Source organism: Trachurus japonicus, chromosome 16 (genome assembly GCF_045865225.1).
Source record: "Trachurus japonicus isolate A0001 chromosome 16, Traja_1.0".
NCBI classification, from domain to species: domain Eukaryota; kingdom Metazoa; phylum Chordata; class Actinopteri; order Carangiformes; family Carangidae; genus Trachurus; species Trachurus japonicus.
Window position 1 is genome coordinate 162,374 of NC_140922.1, and position 19,236 is coordinate 181,609.

Consider the following 19,236-nt stretch of genomic DNA (forward strand, 5'->3'; position numbering starts at 1 on the left):
TATTGAATGCCTCTCAAATCAATAAGGATTTGTATAGTTTATGTGCTCTGTAACAACTTTCCTCATGTCTTGACAAGTAAATATTCTTCTAAATGGCACTATTTACAAGTGTAATAGTCATAATTTATGCAGTAGTAGAAATGTAGTTGGAGGCACACCCCCACCAATGTATTGTTTTACAATGTGCCATTGTTATGCCCTTGAAACATTACACTGACCTCTCTGCATTGTTTTGAACTTTGCAATATACCACTGTGTTTTCTGTTTTTCACTAAGCTTTACTTTGAAATTCTCAGATGCAATTGTATAAGTCTGTGCACGTTTAAGAGATTATTTTGAGCCATTGTGAAAGATGTGATGGATTAGATGTGTATGTGTTTTTGTTGTTTTTAGATTTGTGTGTCTTAACTCGGTGCAAACAGTGCTGAATGAAGGAAGAAGAGGGTCTATGTTTTTTACATTAGCAGTGGTTGGGGTTTCTTTGTCAGTTCAAGTAAAGAAGCTCATTTGTTACTTGTCCTGTTTAAGCCTTTTTTTTCCACATTAGATTGTTTTGAGTGAAAAACATTTACAAGAGGATACAGTCTCTACTGAAATGCATCACTAAAGTATTTTTATCTTGGTGTAGAAAGGAAGAAGACTTTTTGGAACAGATTTTTTCAAGCATTTGCATTTCCTTGTTTGAAATTGTTTAAAGGGACATTGTGTAGGAATTACTCCCATCTAGAGGTCTTCGGAAAAACCTGACAGCCCGAAAACCCGAGGTTCCGACACGGCCCGGGTCTTGGGTCCATTCACAAAAAGTGACTCCCAGTCCGGGTTGGTACTAAGAGAGTTTGTCTCGGGCCTCGGGTCTCGTATAGTGAAAGAGAAAGTTATATAGTACCCCAGAGTACCCGGCGATTGGCAGTCACAGCTGTCAATCAGCCCCGCCCTCCAATGCGAGGCTGCGAGCAAAAGATGAAAGTTCAAGCAAAAGTTAGATTGTTTATTAACGTAACGTTTTGGTTAATGGATAAAAATGGTTAAACAATTGAGTTGCCGTAGCGTGTTGTTACCGGTCTATGCTCTGAAAAGCACAATGGAAACTCCAAAATTATAACGTTAATTACACAACCTTTGCATATATGTAAAGAGAATGTATTCTATGAAATGTCAGAAGAGGTATTTTTTTCACAGTACCCTTGACGCAGTCAGACGGCACCCCAGTGTGCCGCGGCACCCACTTTGAGAAAGGCTGGTGTAAACTACTAACTGTCTTTTACATGAAATTGTAATTGTACAGCGCTCAGAGATGACATCATCCAGGTCAGAGGTTAGTAGGTCAACCTACAGACCCCGGATGTTGATAACAGCTAACCCCGCACTCAGAGGAATAGCACTAGGCTATCATAACAAAATATTGGTGAAATGAAAGGGTTTCGTTGCAGATAATGTGTCATTTAGAGGCTGCATTCCACTGCCCCGTGTACTCGCATTATATGGATACACGCAGCTCTCGGCTGGAGCTAATTTCGTCGGAACGACTTGTAATGACACCAAAGTTATCTGGGTGAGTAAATGATTGTATTTTATGATAGAAATAAGGTCCAGATTGTAAAAAATGGCAATTCCCCTTTAACTTATAATGTTACAGAATGCATTCAATTCTTATATTCTCTTTCGATATTCAGATATGCATTATAACATTATAACTTTTTTTGTAAATCAACCCTGCATGACGTGTAATCATGATTGCAAATGCAAAAAACATCAACTTTCAGGAGTGCTTCCTTGGAGCTCAATGTGTCCCCACCAATGTCAAAATCAAACCTACTCCATTTTAGTCCTCGCTGCAGCCAGTGAGTGTGAGTCTGAGTCTGAATCCCCCCGCTGGGCCTTGTCTGTGTGTTCCGCTCACTCTCCGTTTCCTGTCTCTCTCCACCTGCCCTCTTGAAATAAAAGTGTAAAAGTCCAAAAAGATGCTTTAAAACCCACACAAATGTATTAATTTTTTTTTAACAAGTGATATTCATTATCAACTATTTCATATGATTCATCACATTTATCTCACAATTGACTGTGGAAAATCATATTTACCAAATCCATCAATTCAAGGAGATGAGGTGATAGTTAATCATAGCCTACCTAGTTTAATAGGTAGTTTCATTTTATCTTTATTGGTGTAGGCCTACATGATTTTATTTTAATGTTTTTTTTTTTTTAATGAATTACATTATTTTATCTTATAATTTTATGTCTGCCGGCAGAACTGTCTTTAACACATTTTTTGAACATAAAGCCAGTTAATCTTCACCTTAATTCTTCTCCAGAACAGGATTGGCCGGCAGCATAAGTCACCATGGTGACAAGGCTGGCATTCGTGTTAAAGGAATAGTTCACCCAAAATTCAAATTGCACTCATTATCTACTCACCCTCATGTCGACTAAGGGCTGGGAGAAGTTTCAGAGTCCTCTGTGGCTTCTCTGAGTTACAGGGGGTCTCGGGTTTTATTCACAGTTTTTATGGAATTGGGCTGTATCACCAAGCAAATACCAGGAAATGAGCTGCTGTTGTGTCTCTCAACTTCACGACTTCACCGCAATGGGACTGAACAGCAACCTCTGATGCTGGTGTATGTTTCAAAATAGCTGTCAATCAGTCTTTACACAGATACTCCAATTACCATGTAGAAGCCCTGAGCTTCATCAGGGTTACTTCACTGAGACGCTACAGGAATGTATGAGAAGAAAATCACCTCAGTTGACCTATCTGACCATTCATTTTTTTGACGAAGCAGAGCTTCCCTTGCAGTCTTAGAGTAGTCCTAATTGCCCCTGACCTGATGGTGTGAGTCCCAGGGCCCTGAAGGTGGAGTACTTCACCAGGTCTTCAACATGAGCCTGAATCTTCAGAGGGTCCCTGTGCTGTGGAAGACATCATGCCTTGTTCCTTTACATAAGATGCAGCGACCCAGCAACCCCAAGGATTACAGGCCACAGGATGTCACACATGAAGACCCTGGGGAGACTCATCCTACCTGGAGCAGCTCTGACCCATGGTCCAACCACTTCTAGACCCCCTCCAATTCACTGGACCAAGTCTACGCCCACCTGGACAAGCTGGCAAGCATGGCAAGAATGTGCTAAACATAAATTACTATCAACTTCAATCACTAGACCTGCAGTGAGCAACTTATTGAAGCGATCTAAGTTGAAGATTCCTATCTACATAGTATTCAGTGGTTCAAGTTTGACATAGAAGTTATAAATACTTCCATCCACTAGGTGGCAGCAAAGGTTAGCATTCTGACAGTTACATCACATGGATTTAGAAAAGATTTCTTGTGTGCCTTGTCTTCAGTTTGTTTCTGCAGCCAGCTTGTGTTAGATCCATCCATATGTAAGAGTAAACTTTGTCCCAGGGAGCCACTTTTTATTACAGAAAGTGAATGAAAAAAAAACACCTTCACCTTTATCTCCTAAAGCTGTCACAAGGTACACCCTAGATTGCCAGCTGTCTGTCATAGAGGACTAACATAGAGACAAACAACGCACACGTGCTTACATTCACACCGACAAGCAATTTGGGTTAGTCAAAGTACCCAAAGAGAAGCCATGCAGACACAGAGACAACATGTTCACTCTGAACTACAATCCCATCCCTTGAGAATCCCATGTGACTCTCAAGGTGTTTCCAAAAGAGTGTCAGATTCTTGTTCAGACCATGTCAGGAAGTGGCCTCGCAGAGAACTAACAGTGGTCATAATGTCAGATTAAAATGTTTTTTTTTGTTTGTTTTTTTTTACAGTGTGTTAAAGAGAAGTTCCTTTATCCAGTGAACCCTAACTGATTTCATAATGTGACCAATCACAACAGATTTTGAGTTACACCATACATTTAAGAATTCCTGTAGCATTGACAGACACTGTTTTCACTATAACTTTACAGTAATTAACTGGCAGCAGCTTTAAATGGTAAGGTCTGTATTCTTTACAGTTTCATACTGTAGTCTACATTACTAGAAATAGTTATGCAGTTCTTTGTATTCTTATAGATTTACAGAGCAATACTGGTTACCGTTTGGTTAGTAAAATACTTTATATCTATATTTATATTTACTAAACTGTACACCTCTCACTTGCATTGGTGTCATATTTAACCAGGAAGATCTGTACTGTGGCTGAAGTAATGCAACCGTTCTATCATCATGTCATGTCATCTTTACAAACTGATCAAGAGAGCGACTTCCACCATCAGCGCAGAGATGGACTCAGTCCAGCAGGTGGCCAAGGTGAGGATGCTCAGGAAACTGGACTCCATCCTGAACAATTCCTCACAACCACTGCATGAGTTGGAGGTATTTTGGCAGAGCACCTTAACTCACAGACTGATATGATAAGAGTTGTTCATCCTGCACTGAATTACTGTAAATATGTTTTATGTCTCCTTATAATTTTGTTACTGTATCCTTAATATTATTGCTAGCCTAAGTTATTTTATTCTTCTAATTATCCTGTATTTTTTATTCTATTCTATTGGAGCTGCTGTGACACAATAATATGTCATAGTCATGAACACCGCCACATGTCGATGGGTGCTGGACTTCCTGACTGAGGGACCACAGTCAGTCCATGATGGAAAAACCATCTTCTTATCAGCCAAAGGGGGGCCCAGCAGAGAAAGTTTGGGAACCACTGCCCTAACCAGTGTTGGGTTATGTGTCACATGGAAAACGATTGTGACATGAAGGAAGATTTTGTTGAAGCTACAACTCTTAAGTGGTACAGAGGCGTAGTGCAGTTTACACATTTTTGGTCTGAAGTTGTGGAGCCAATGATTTATATAAAAACAAGCTGAAATGTAGAAGGTGTTTCAGAGGAAAATTTAGAGAATAGCAATAAAGAAGTACATAGTGCGTGTTGCTTCTCCTAAGTAATAACATAAGTAGACCATGATGCCAACTAAGCATAATTTATGATATAGTGTATGTTCTAAGCTTTGGGATGACTAAAACATAAAAGGCATTTTGGTCAGATATTTTCTTTCTTTCTTTCTGACTGGGAGATGTTTGACGGTGTGCTTGAAGAACCTTGTGGAATTTGGGTCCCAGAAATTAAGTGCCTGGTGATTCCAGCTGTTATGGAAACTCTACAGTCTATGATCAATCCCTCTGCATTGTCCAGTTCATTTGGCAGAGACAATGGCTCAGTGCATCCAAAGTCTCTATGGGACACAAAGCATGGCTGAGACACAGTCCTTGCAAAAGATTTAATAAAATTAAATCGAGCATTTGCCAACAAAGACCAGTTTGAAGGAAATTCTTGCTGTGACAGACACTTGTCAAATAGAAATGCCAATAAAGAATACAAGAAATAATAATGGAGTTTTCCTCAGGACTGATTGGTGACACTTTGCCAAAAGTTTGCAGTTTGCTGGCATAAGGCCAGTGTCATAATGTTCTCTAATTCACTGAATGTTTTCAGGTGTCCTGAGGGGAATGTGGTTGCAGGTGGTAGCAATAGGAACAGACAGTTTGTTATGTGTCACAGTCATGGTGGAATCTCACATTTGATGACAAAGTCCTTCTTCTCACTTGGGGTCCTTGTCTTTATGATTCAGTCAAACCTTCTGCTGCAATGTTGCTGCAGGGGAATCTTGTTCTTAACAAAGAGACAAATGTGAGTGTGGATTAAAAAAAGGGGAAGTTAACAATTACGAAGCACTTCCTTCCTTTATAAATACATTTTAGTTTTTTAAGTTAAAAGAAATCCCACAATGAAATCAAATTAACCTTTTTAGCATTGCCCCTTTCATGGGGCAGTTGTGTTAAACGTACATTACAGAGTAGGGAAGCTGTAGGTTTGTTCGTGCAGTTTGTAACACAACATTCAAGTTGGGCCCCTCCTCTTGGGCTCAACTGTGCACACCCCCGGCCCCTGACAAGCAGGTGTCAAGACTGACCCATGTTCAACTGCTTTTCACATGGAACCCACTTCAGCCTTCAAAGTTCTCCTTTGAATATTAAGTGTTAAGCTCATTCATCTCCTACTCCAGTCCGCTTGGCTTAGTCACAGGTCCCTGTTAAGCTGCAGCTCTTTGTCCTTAATGTGCTGGAGGAGAATCTTCCCTCGCTGCACCACCCCATGGATGAGAGGCCTGAGACCTCTGAGTCCTCCTTGGCTGTCCCAGAATTCCTTGTCTGTGTATAGGGAGCGCAGAAGAAGACTCTCCAGACATCCAGATTGAAGCACGGACAAAGCTTCCTCTGGAAATCTGATGAAACAAATACAGATATGTTTCAGTCTGAGTAAAATCAGGTTCAGGTCACAGGAACTTTGGGTAACATTCCACACATAAGGAGTGTCTTCAAAGACAATATTTTTGTGATGCTTGGTGGTTAAAAGAATAGTTCACCCAAAATTCAAATTGCACTCATTATCTACTCACCCTCATGTGGACTAAGGGCTTGGAGAAGTTTCAGAGTCCTCCGTGGCTTCTCTGAGTTATAGGGGGTCTCGGCGTAGCAGTGCATGTCCATATAACGGTTGCAAATGGATACCAACTGTCTTTGTAACAAAAAGACACACCAAAAAACATCCAAATACCTCCATGCTGCTTGTATGTAATGTCCGTCTTCTTGTATTGAAATATAGACTTATTTAATTTTTTTCGGAACAATTTCGCATTTCGGGGCTTCAGTACAAGACGGACATTACATACGAGCACTATGAGGTATTTGGATGTTTTTTGGTGTGTCTTTTTGTTACGAAGACAGTTGGTATCCATTTGCAACAGTTATATTGACATGCACTGCTACGCCGAGACCCCCTGTAACTCAGAGAAGCCACGGAGGACTCTGAAACTTCTCCCAGCCCTTAGTCCACATGAGGGTGAGTAGATAATGAGTGAAATTTCAATTTTGAGTGAACTATTCCTTTAACTGGTTAGAGCACATCTCATGTTGGCATAGCCGAAAAAAGTAATCGCCTGTTTGACTCCCGAAGGAGATGGTCTTTACTGTTTATCTCCCTGCTTTCCCGTCTGATAAGCATATGTCTATTAAAAATATTATTATTTTCCTTCATCTCAAACACACACAGCCAAATTTATGTGCATTTGTACATGAACACAAGCACTATGAGCAGTAAGCAGGTGTAGATTTTGTTAGAACCTACCAAGACATCAGCTGCTCAAAATCTAAAATATTTTATATCATCAGGACATACTGACTGTGAGTTCAGGAGGTGTAAGATCAGATCTGTATGTATGATTTGTATGGAGCAACTCGTTAATCCAATGACAGACAAAGGTGGTTTTCAGTCAAATCTGATAACATATATAGTTATAGGATTGATGTCCTCTAGAAAAAGCTAGAGAGCTGTGTACTTACTCGTCAATGCCCTCCACAAGCCTTAAGTTGAGGTTGTTGATGGACTGATGTGGTCTGCCTGCATTGTCTATGAACACCAGTTTGGAGGGATCTGCCTTCCTTACCTGCACACACATGCATGTTCATTTATTTATTTTCAGATTTTGTAATCTCTTTGTTTTTCCATGCTGGCTTGATCTAACATATGGTGAATTGAATGTATTTATAGTTTTAAATATGGAAAACACATGCAAATCATTTCATAAATTGTAATGACATGAGGAGAAAAAAGAGTAAATGCATGAATCAATTAAATAAAGTGAGTAATTTGTGCACTTGAATTAATCACTCACAATTTCTTAAACTTCACATAGTGTACTGTTGTTCAGAAGGAATATCTCCCTTTCTTTCTCCAACTAATTGGCTCACGTAGATGAGATTTCTCAGTATAAAATCTTTAACCTTTAATTAGGAGCCAGGCAGCATAAGAAAAAAGACTTAAATTATCAATTATATAAAAGTATAAATAAATATATACATATAAATAAAAGAAATTCTCTCAGGTTTCAGCTGGTTAAGTAATGCTGGCCCATGCTGTGATTTTCATGCAAACAGCTATATCTGCTTTTACATATTACAGTACAAGTATTGTTCATCATATCATATGTGAAGAACGTAGTCAGCTCTCCATCATACTTCTGCTGCTCTAGAATCTCATTCACTGCATCATTTAAACATATATCTCTTCCCCTGTATTGTACTGTGTTACAATGGTAGAAAACAAACAGAACAGCTGGGGTAGCAAGGTAGCACTTATGCTTTGTAAGATAAAAAAAAACACTTTTCTTTTTACCAGCATGTCAATCATAGCTCAGATCAGTGAAATGGTGTTTTGATTTTTCATTAATATTTGTGTCATTAATGCAAAACTACCAAAGGGCCTTGTTTGAGAAAACATCTAAGATCATGTGTGTTGTATACCAGGATGTGAACCAGCAGCAGATCCTTGGTGTTGTCACACTTGTCATGTAGCAAGTTCTCCACACACATCTCTGTCAGGTCAGGTGTAAAACCACAGCAGTATCTGTCCAACCGGTCATGGACCTGCACAAATACACAAAAAGCATGCACGCATGCACGCACACACAGTGATTGGCAATGTGAGTTAAACTTGTTGTTTATGCTGAAGCCAAATCTTGTTCTTTGTGGCACTGCTGGCTCCTTTAGCCACTTTAGCTGTGGAAAATCAGAGGCTGTAGATTGTTCTTCAATTCTGAAATGGAAGAAATCATTAATAATACAACAGGATCATGCAATTAATTCCATGCTGTTAAAAATGAGATACTAACACTCTAAGACACAAATGCGCCACATCTTCCTCAGGTGTGTTAAAGCGTTAGTTATGTGCTCTTGCGTATATGAGAAACAAGTATGTGCGATCAAGGATGGTAAAAGGTAAATGGACTTGCACTTATATAGCACTTTTCTAGTCACTTGGACCACTCAAACTGCTTTACACTGTATCGTCACATTCACACACACATTCATACAGCTCTGTGCACAGACAGGCTTAGAGGCCTAGTTAGGGGCTAATCATTCACACCCATTCATACATCCGATGTTACATTGGAGGGCAAGTGTGGGTTCAGTGTCTTGCCCAAGGACACTTCAACATGCGGAATGGGGGAGTAAGGAAAGGAACGGTTAGTGGATGACCCGCTCTACCTCCTGAGCCACAGCCACCCAGGAGGGATGTGTATTTTGCTGTGCAGTAAAGCTGTTTTTGTTCACTCATGTGGAGATTTCTCACCCTGCTGCCACCTTCCCCTTTCACACTGTAACACACTGATGGCTGGGCTTGGTCCAGCAGTCTTGTGGAGAATGAGCCAATATTGACTTGAACTGTGCACCAGCAGTCTTCAGGGAAATGCAAGATGTGGAGCTCTGCTGTGGTTGGAATCTACATCAAATCGACATATAACGAACTCTTGTGTGGTGTTTGTACTCAGTGCAAACTGTGCATCAGATGTTAGCAAGGTTGATTAATGTGGGTCTTACAGTCCACTCAGCTGCATCTCCCTTAAGCCTGGTTTATGCTTCTGTGTCGCGGTGACGGCGTAGCTACGGCGTCGACGCAGACCCCTACGCGGACCCTACGCCTTAGCCTGACGTGTTTACCACTATACCCAAGTTGTGTAGTAATCCACCATATTGTCATATCCAATCTATTTTTGTTTGATGATGCTGCCGTGCTATTGTTTGTTTTGTTTTTCACATTTTTTCTTTTCTTTGCTTTGTTTATCAAAAAAACATATAAAACTATGATTGTTTTGTGAGATACATGTATTCTATCCAATGTGCATTTGGCAATAAAAAGAATATATTAAAAAAAGGTTTGCCTGCTTTTGCGTACCGTATTCAAAGATGGCGATGCAACATGGCAGCCTCCGGTGGGTGCACCATCACCTATGTATTTGTAAACTCATTCTAAGCTACAAGACAGCTTTGATTTGTATGCGGTTGTGATTACACTCTGGTAAATATGTATTTGCAAAAGCAATATTTTAGTTTTGCTAATAAAAAGCCAAATAAGTTACATACAGTACTACTGTCCCTTTAAAGGAATAGTTCACCAAAAAATGAAATTCAGACATTATTGACTCACCCTCATGCTGATGAATACTCCGGAGTCCAACGAAATTCTTATATGACAGTCAATTTTTGAAGCCTAAACAGTCTTCAACGTGAGAGTGCGCCCCAGGCAAATTCAATACAGCACTGTTTAGGCTGTAAAAATGTCCTAAATCACGTTGTTTCCAGTAAATTCTGGACTATATCCCGTCAGGACACTTGGATTGCAGCAGATGAACAGTAAAGAGGAATATTAGAGGGTTTTTGTGTAGTTATTCATCTGAGTATTCATCAGCATGAGGGTGAATTAGTATTTAATGCTTAATAGTGTGTACTTATTATGAAGTGTTACCAATTAAACTTCTTGAAATATACATCTTTGTGTTATGTTGTTTTCAAAAAGAGATATCACAACACAATAAATGCTTTAATTTGGGTATTTATCGTGAGAGATTATAGAGTTTTGAATCAAACGGTCATTTGACCGCTCACAGCCGTTCTAGTAGCTTTGGAAATTCTGGCATTTCTACTGTACTGTGGACAAAAACTGGAACTATAATCAAATAAAGGTATAACCTAACATAAATTGGGTACGGCACCAGCTTTCCAGGAGAGCTGAGAGAGAGGCCATCTTGGAATCTCCCTGTTACAAGAATGATTCAGGTGGAATCAGTCAATCAGAAAGTACCTGCAAAAAAGAAAAAGGTCATACGGCCTTAATTATTTTTGTGTTTGTGCAGGGCTATATTTCTCTCTTACCTGTAATAAGAAGTCAAAGAGAGCCAGTCTCCCCCACTCTGAGTGGTGGACTCCCACACAGGGTGCTGACCTCAGGTCTGCTTCACTCCCACAGTGGACCTGCAGCAGCTTTTGATACTGAACCCAGCTGAGTTGGACTGAGTTCTGGTCATTGTCTTTATCACCAAGGTGATGAATATCTGGATCCCACCACACCACTGGTCGGGGTTTGCCGGTGATGTACCGATATGGGAGAATGTCACTGTGGAAAGTCCTCAGCACTGCTGGGAGACTTCTGTTGAGTCTCAGAACTCTGTCCAGGTGAAAGGCAAAAACTTCAAACCAGTCATCAGTACGTTTGATCAGGGAACAGCTCCCCTGCTGGCATCGCTCCGTATGGGTTTCTGCACGTCCTCGGTCTTGTCTCCACTGATGTGAGACTCTCCTCTGTGATGGCTGCTGGGATGGAGAAATACAGTTATAACACTTTCCATTTACCTTTCATTTATGAAACATAACTTGGTATTTAAGTGTGTACCTCGTGCTTTGTTCAGGTATAATTTGTGGCTTGAATGTAAATGGAAAAAAAAAAAAACTTTTTAAGGCTGTTACCACAAGTAATGTATCTGTTTTCTTTTCATTTTATGTGAGATCAAAAAGGCTACTCTGTTATGTAAACACAAAGCAGGTATGTATCAGTCTTTTAAAGTTACATTATTACATTTTCAGCACAATGCATTAATTTCCAGAGAAAGTTCATTGGTCCAGCAGCTAAGTAGAGTGAGGTGTGCTTGTGTTGCAGTTCAATAGACACTGGAATCGATGGCTGCCATACATGTAGAGAAGCTGATTTATTAAGAACATTTTGGAGTGGTCTCTTGTATATATATGTATATACAGTATACTATATATAGAATAGAAATAGAACAGAAAATACTTCATTAATCCCTAGGAGGGAAATTCAGATCATCCAGCAGTTTACATAATAATATAAACATAATAATATATATACAGTATATTATATAAAGAAATAAAGAAAACAACTTTAATACAACTGTTTTGGCTAACTTCTTGTCAGCCGATGGAGTTAGCAGAGTTACAGCAGAGCAGAGTGACTGACAGACCCGTGTTTCGGACCAAACACTCTATATAAGTGATTGCCGTCGGAAGATATAACTATTTAAGACTTATATTAACACAAACATTCCGCTTACTTCTGCTTTAATGAAATATACACTCTTTTGAATTACATGAATTTTCAAAGAATCTGGAAAAGTCATAATTGATAATGTACCTGTTGCTTCTGAGGTTTCAGTGACACCTGGAGCACCTGTCCGTGTGCAGGCACCCTGGCTTTGCTCACCACTTCACCCGCAGCGAGGAGCTCCATCTTCTGGATGTCATCCTCACTGAGCCAGGGCAGAGGCCAGAGATCTCGACCAACCCTCACCCTCCTTTCATCACCCTCTGGGAAGTCCTGTTCCGTAAATCTCCGACACCAGCTGCTATCATCTGTCTTTACGTCAGTTTTGGGCCCAGACGAAGTCTTTCGATGGTTCTTCTTCACTTTTGAGGGACCCTCTGAGAGATTAAGGTATTTTCTGAGATTCCTGGAGGTTTTTGTCAAAGCTTTATGCTCTTCATTAGATTTCTTAGAGGTCTTTGTTGCTTGTCTATCCAAAGCCTGATGTTCAGGTAGCTTTGTACTTGCATGGCTGCCATGCATTTGCATTTCTGCTTTCCTTTTTGGATGCCTGTCCCACCCTCTGCCTATCAGTCTATCACCAGCAGGTCTGTCACTAGTTAGCGTATCTGTTGGGGCAGTGATATGTGTTGTGTTCCTTACTAAACTACTGTGGTTGTTTGGCATATTTCTATACTTTGGCCTTTCGTTGACTGTAAACTGTGGGATAATGGAATGGTGGTGAGTGCTTTGCTGCAGGGTAGTGCCTGAAATCTCTTTGCTTTTGGAAGTAACTCCTTTGTTTTTGTGTTTTCTATGTAAGTCGGTGTGTCTTTTCTTACTGTTCCCATCAAGGGACTCTTTTCCAGTCCTGGTTCTCCAGGTCAGGTGTTGAATGTGAGTGAGTGGCAGCTGAAACACAGAGGCTGGAGGGGCTTCTATGACCATGAGCCTTGACATGGACCCCCCAGCAGAGCTCAGGGCACGGGATGACCGTCGGTTAGAGTCAGCAGGTGCTGAAGGGAGGGATAGAGTGATGGTCATCACTGAGATTGTGAGGAGGAGGAGGAGGAGGAGGAGCAGGAGGGGGTACAGGAGGAGCAGCCATTTTTGGCCACGGTAGAGCTTGGACCACAGTCTCCAGGCCTGCAGATACGAAGAAAGGTAGAGAAGTTAGAGTGAAACCAACAGCATCATGATGCCAGGAAGAAAATGAACCTAATTGAGTGATTATGCTTGTTCACTTGTTGTCAGAAAAAGCACCCAATATCCATGCAGAGGACAAAGGACTAAAGGTAGGGTCAGACTACACAAATTCAGGCCGATTTTCACACGATTTTGTCACGTGCAACAAATTTCCAGCGTTGGGCCACATTATGAACGTCGGTAATGACAAATGGACGTGTAGTGTAACATAACTGACAAACAGCGATTTTGCGTCTAGGATGCTCAATGATGCTTCAAGACACCACAATGGAAAGTCTAGCATGTTACAAATGTTTGCATTTCTTTGCCTAGTCTGACAACTCCTATGATGTGAACCGTGATGTTGACCAATAGGATGACAGAGTGCTCTGACTTATTGTTTACACACATGTGCTTTATGTATGCTAATGTAAAATGGTTTTGAGGTGTACACATTTGTTAATGTATTTGTTTAGTGCATGATTAATGCAATAGTGCATATTAATGTATCCTCTTGCTAATCTGTTCAATATGTCTTTATCTACATGCTCTCCCCCCCTTATCTGGAAATGTGCCAAAATAACTCCACTACACAAAGGTGGTGATCCTCTAGATGTCAACAACTACAGGCCGATTTCCATCATTAGCTCAGTGGCTAAAATTCTGGAGAAACTCATATTTAACCAATTGTCACAGTACATTAACAAATCCAATATTCTGTGTCAATTTCAATCTGGTTTCCGACCAAGCTTCTCCACCACTACTGCACTTCTCAAATTTACAAATGATTTTCTTCCCTTGACAAAGGTCAATTAACTGGCTCCATTTTTATAGATTTGACTAAGGCCTTTGACATGGTGGATTGCTACCTACTGCTTGACAAACTCTATTCCATTGGTTTATCGAGACCTTCATTATTATGGTTTAATGCTTATTTACATAATAGGCATCACTGTGTTGCACTAAATGGTACGCAATCAGACTATCTGGTCATGGAAAAAGGTGTTCCACAAGGCTCCTCTCTTGGCCCATTGCTCTTCTCAATATTCACAAATGACCTGCCAAAAACTCTATCCAGTTGCCACACCCATTTATATGCTGATGACACAGTAATCTATGCATCACACTCTGACATATCGCACATACAAAGCTCACTGCAATCAGGTTTCATTTCAGTCCAAAACTGGTTTCACAATACCAAGTGCTTCTGAATAAAACCAAATCCTACTGTATGTTATTTGGGACCAGGCATAAACTCAATGCATGCAGTGAGCTCACTATTAACTGTCTTGATGGATCACAATTAACAAATGTGGACACCTTTAAATATCTGGGTGTCTGGCTGGACAAGGAACTTTCCTTTAGTGCACACATTGACTCTGTTATTAAAAAAGTGAACTGCATTCTAGGTCAACTGTACAGGTCAGCAAATTGCTTCACTCTCCCAGCCAGGAAAAGAATCATCACGCAACTAGTACTTCCAATCATAGACTATGCTGATATTGTTTATCAAAATACCTCTGATACAAATCTAAGTCCTCTGTATGACACTTTTAACAGCTTAGGTTCACCCTGCAATGTCCATATCGCACCCACCACTGTACCTTATACGAAACACTTGATTGGCTTCCCCCTAACGCGAGAATGCACTCTCACTGGTTACAGTTTATCTTTTTCTGACCTGCCCCCCCCCTATCTTAAAGGAGTGGGACTTTAAACAAAACTTTGTTCCACACTCATCATCATACTTACTCAGACAATTGCAATATCCCTCCTTTATTGTTCCTAGAACATCCAGAGTCATTGGGAGAAGAGCCTATAAATTCAAAGCACCTTTTGACTGGAACAACCTGCCAAACTCCCTTCGCTCCATATCTTCTTTACATATCTTCAAGATTGAGTTACTTAACACAATGCTCTTGCTGATATCTGCCTGGTCTTGGAGGTGTCTGATGTACATGTAGCTACAATGTATGCGTCGCCTTTCCCCGTGTGCTTTGTTGTTGTTTTGTATCTGCATTGCCTCATGTTTTTTGTCTCTGTCTCCTTTCCTCTGATTTTGTCCTTTAGTTTTTGTCTTGCCTCTGTTTTACTTCTGTCTGTATCAGTGTTGACTGTTGAGATGCTAAGGATCCCCCTTGAAAACGAGGTGATCCACCTCAAGGGGCTTTTCCTTTAAATAAAGTTGATAATGATTGCACTTGAGTAATCCAAGAGAATACATTACAGATTACATTTTTGAGTTTTTACTTTTGTAATTCTCTATGGATCTATGATCTTTTAAATTTTATTATTTATTTTTTACCAAGTCAAGCTTCTGTCCTTTTTTATCTTCCACCTCTCTTTTAGAACCGATAATGCCAACTGTTATGCTTCTGATGCTGTGCAATGCTGCTTTGTCTGTATGTCTATTGCCTGTATGTCTACTTATTCTATTGTTGTTATATGTTACTATATGGCTCTATGCACTCTTGCCCAAGACAAATTTCCCCTTTGGGGACAATAAAGTTTATCTAATCTAATCTAATCTACATTTTAGGACACGTAATCTGTAGGGGAATTAACCCTCCCAACACTGGTGGTATACTATCTGCAGTTCCTATTTCAGAGCATTTGGATGTGAACTAACAGTTAAAGCAGTCATATTTAGACTTCACATATTTTATTTTAGAAATATAAATACTTTTTTTAAATTTATTTTTTTACAATATAATATATTCTTTTTATGGAAAAGTACCATAGTGGACTGCAGTCATTTGAAATAACATGTAAAAAAAAAAAATGACAGCAATTCCATAATGTTGGAATAACTTTGCTGTTTGAATGAGAGAAGGAGAGGAGGGTGAGTAGACGGGGTGACCAGGTCTTGTTGTATGGAATTCAATTGTCTCAAAAGTCAGGCAAAGAATAGACCTGTGAGCAGAAAACCAAACACACAAGCACACACAGCTCTCCCTCACCAGAGTAAACTCCTGTTCAACTACAGCCATGTGGGCACAGAGATGTGAGATAGTGGTTGCTCCACCACCTCTGTCAGTACTGCCTGCTGAAACGTTTACGGGTGGCGCCGAGTCTTGTTGGGGCACACTGGTGTGTGTGTGTGTGTGTGAGAGAAGGCGAGAGAGAGAGAGAGAGAGAGAGAGGGGCAACAGGAAGCTTGCCCAAATGTCTGGACTTCTATGTTTCCCTCCTCTCATTTTAAAAATGTGAGGAATAATACTAATAGAGACAATTAGTTGACAAATTAGTCAAAGCCTGCCTGTCCTCTAATTTCATTTCTCTCTCCCTCCCCCCCTCCCTCTCTCTCTCTCTCTCTCTCTCTCTCTCTCACTCACACACACACTCTCACACACACACACACACACACACACACACACACACACACACACACACACACACACACACACACACACACACACACACACACACACAAAGAAAAATGAAGGCACATCTGAGAATACAGTGAGAGATGGCAGTGCAGCAGTCCCTGGTGTTTAACATACCAGTAGTATACTGTTGACTGCATAAGAATTATGTGCCCAGAATTCCAATGTGGGCTCCATAACCAAGACGCAGTAGCAATTAGTCCTGACATCTGAAGAGACTGATCAAACTGAGTGGGAAAGAGAAAAAAAAACTGGGTAGGAGCGTTTCCCTCCTGGTTTCCATGTGGCAGCTCAGACCAGCAGTCTGCTCTGCATATGGAACCAATTAGAAATGTGAGACTATGGGGACTGCATGAGCAACAGATGACCTCTCAGAAGAGAGAAACACTGCTGTGACTTTACATCTAAGCTGTTTTCAAAGCTTTCCATACAGCCTGCAGAATGTCTGGCAACTGATTAATAAACTTTACATAGTAGGCCTACAGTCACAGGGTGATATGCCATTAACTGACTGGTAGACATGGTAAGGTTGCTTGCATGTAAGGTTGTTTTTTTTTTGTTTTTTTTACAGTTTAACCTGAAACATAATTATTTCTGATATAGCCTATCCTTAATATTACAGACATTTGGAAAAATCCAGTGTAAACCCTAAAGATCCACTTCAGCGTTGATGCATCAGTAGCCTATTCAACTTCATCATAAATACCAAATGATAGGCTATAGGCTATCAGCTGCAAACCAAACCACATCTTCATCATGCCAAAGTATTTTCTTCTTTGGTGTGTCTTTATGCAGGAATGTAGGCTACTGTAATTGCCTCTTCTACCAAAGTCAAGATCATGAAGTATGTCTGTGATACCTGTGACAAACCAGTGATAAATATCAGCACCATGGTGTGTGTGTGTGAAAAATGATAACAGTAGGTACTCAACTATGTAGTACAGGCTATTGTTTGAGTCAGCACCCGATAGCTGTCTCGCTATAGCTTCCAGCTCTGCTCGGATCTAGATGGACATACAGCATGTCTTACCATGGCCGCAGGCTAAGTCATGGACCGCTCACTCATCCTGTCCACACCTTAGAGACTTATTATTAGGCTACTTATAGATCTCCACAAAAACACTGGACAGTCGGTGGTCCTGAAGTAGGAATAGCCGGAGACTGGGTCCACACCACAGCTTGACTGTAAAAAATAAAAATAAAATAAAAAATCCTTAGACTAACAAATTGCGTCCTTTCTCATTACAAAGTTACCTGTGCAACACAGGTAAAATATCAACATGTCTATGGGTTTCGCTGCAAATTCCCCTCTTCCACCTCCCTTCCCCTTCCCGGGGAGAGAGTGCTCCAGCTCCACGCAAGCATCTGGGCAGGCACAGTTTAAAGTCTCTGTGTTTTAAGGAGGAACATTGTCTGCTCTGCTCCTAGTGAAACCTGAGAAGTGTAGCCTATTACCTCCAAAAATACCGCGCCGCGTTTCCCCAGCTCACCGTTTATGTATCTATTATTTTGATAGAGTTGCATCATGTAATAATTACCAGGTATTTTCTGATCTTTCATTCATGACAGGCTATCATAATGATGATGCATGTATTATTTTATTTCTGTAATGACTTGTCAACTAGCCTATTTCATACGCAATACCGTTACCATTCACTTAATTCTGGTGCATTTCTAAATCATCGGGTACAAAAGAAAGAATGTTTTCAAACCAGTTCTTAATTGAGAACAGATTTTTTTTTTTTTTTTTTTTACCTTCTTGGATCCAGATGACAGGAACAAGCTGCCACAGGTCTGACGTTCTTTACACTGTAAAGAATTAACTGTAGAATTTACAGGATATACCTGGCAAAAAAGGGGTCAATAATGTATTTTAAATTTAGCCTACTGTATAACTGTAAAAATAATTTACACAGACACCTATTACTGGTTGATTTTTTAAACAAAGCAACAGTTAGCATTAGGCTATGGTCTTCGTCTCTATCCAACCTACATAGCCTACATTACTGGCAACTAGAGATAACAGTAGGTAGCAAATTAAAAATACAATAAATTGTTGTTGATCATTTTTACAGTTTATCTGAAATCACCTCTGAAAACATGAGGTTTAGTTGAGTGATTGTTGTTCTCTTGTGTCCTAGCACAAGCAGAAGCATTTGAATATCAACAGTAAATACGTAAAACTCATCATGTAGCCTGCAGTCAGAAAACAGCTCAACTCTAATTTCACAATGCATTACTGTGAAAAAAATATAGCTAGCCTACTGTAATTATTTAGCCCCATAATGCTTTGCAGTATACAGTTAAACACTGTAAAATGAAAGAACAATAAGTTATGGTAAAAGTTTTACTGAAACTACAGCATTTTTTTTTTTTTTTTTTTTTTACAGTGTACAGCACTTTCTTGCATTTCTTTGCATTTCTATAGAAGGTTTAGGGCGTCCTCTTGTGTTTAGCACAGGTAGAACAGGTCAGGTTTCATGATGCTTTACTCTCCAGCTGTGTCCCATCCCATCCAGAAAAATGAAAAGAATTCATCCAGATTAAGTCTGTCTGCCTTTTCTTCCTCCATTGTTTCTTTCAAACTTCAACCTTCAACACCTTGGACAGTGGACACTCTTAGTAAGACAATAGGTAACTGATATGTAACTGATAGCTACTGGATTGTAAATATTATTATATAACATTCCCTTTCTCTCTTATAACGAATAAACATGTGTGTGTATTAAACACTGTGTTTTCCATTTCTCCATGTGGTGTGT

At 40.0% G+C, this 19,236-nt stretch overlaps 1 protein-coding gene across 2 annotated transcripts; it reads right to left on the bottom strand.

The window, feature by feature from the left end:
• Window positions 1–5,925: 5,925 nt before the first annotated feature.
• gask1a (golgi associated kinase 1A) lies at window positions 5,926–17,564 on the bottom strand. 2 transcript variants are annotated; one of them, XM_085803219.1, is made up of 6 exons: window positions 17,505–17,564; window positions 12,015–13,049; window positions 10,742–11,167; window positions 8,333–8,455; window positions 7,373–7,476; window positions 5,926–6,255 (listed from the first exon to the last, which is right to left on the bottom strand). In XM_085803219.1, the coding sequence occupies exons 1-6, from the start codon at window positions 17,505–17,507 to the stop codon at window positions 6,051–6,053; spliced, it is 1,896 nt and encodes a 631-aa protein (XP_085659345.1). In that variant the 5' UTR covers window positions 17,508–17,564; the 3' UTR covers window positions 5,926–6,050. The 2 variants fall into 2 exon arrangements, with proteins under 2 accessions (XP_085659345.1, XP_085659344.1); XM_085803218.1 differs by having other exon boundaries at window positions 10,742–11,179.
• Between the last annotated feature and the right edge of the window lie 1,672 nt (window positions 17,565–19,236).

Excerpts from the sequence above, each read along its gene's own strand:
- gask1a (XM_085803218.1), bottom strand. Across the intron at positions 11,180-12,014 it reads TGAAACCTCAGAAGCAACAG|CAGCCATCACAGAGGAGAGT; the intron begins GTACATTATCAA and ends TCTCCATCCCAG. Across the intron at positions 7,477-8,332 it reads TGCTGCTGGTTCACATCCTG|GTAAGGAAGGCAGATCCCTC; the intron begins GTATACAACACA and ends ATGTGTGTGCAG.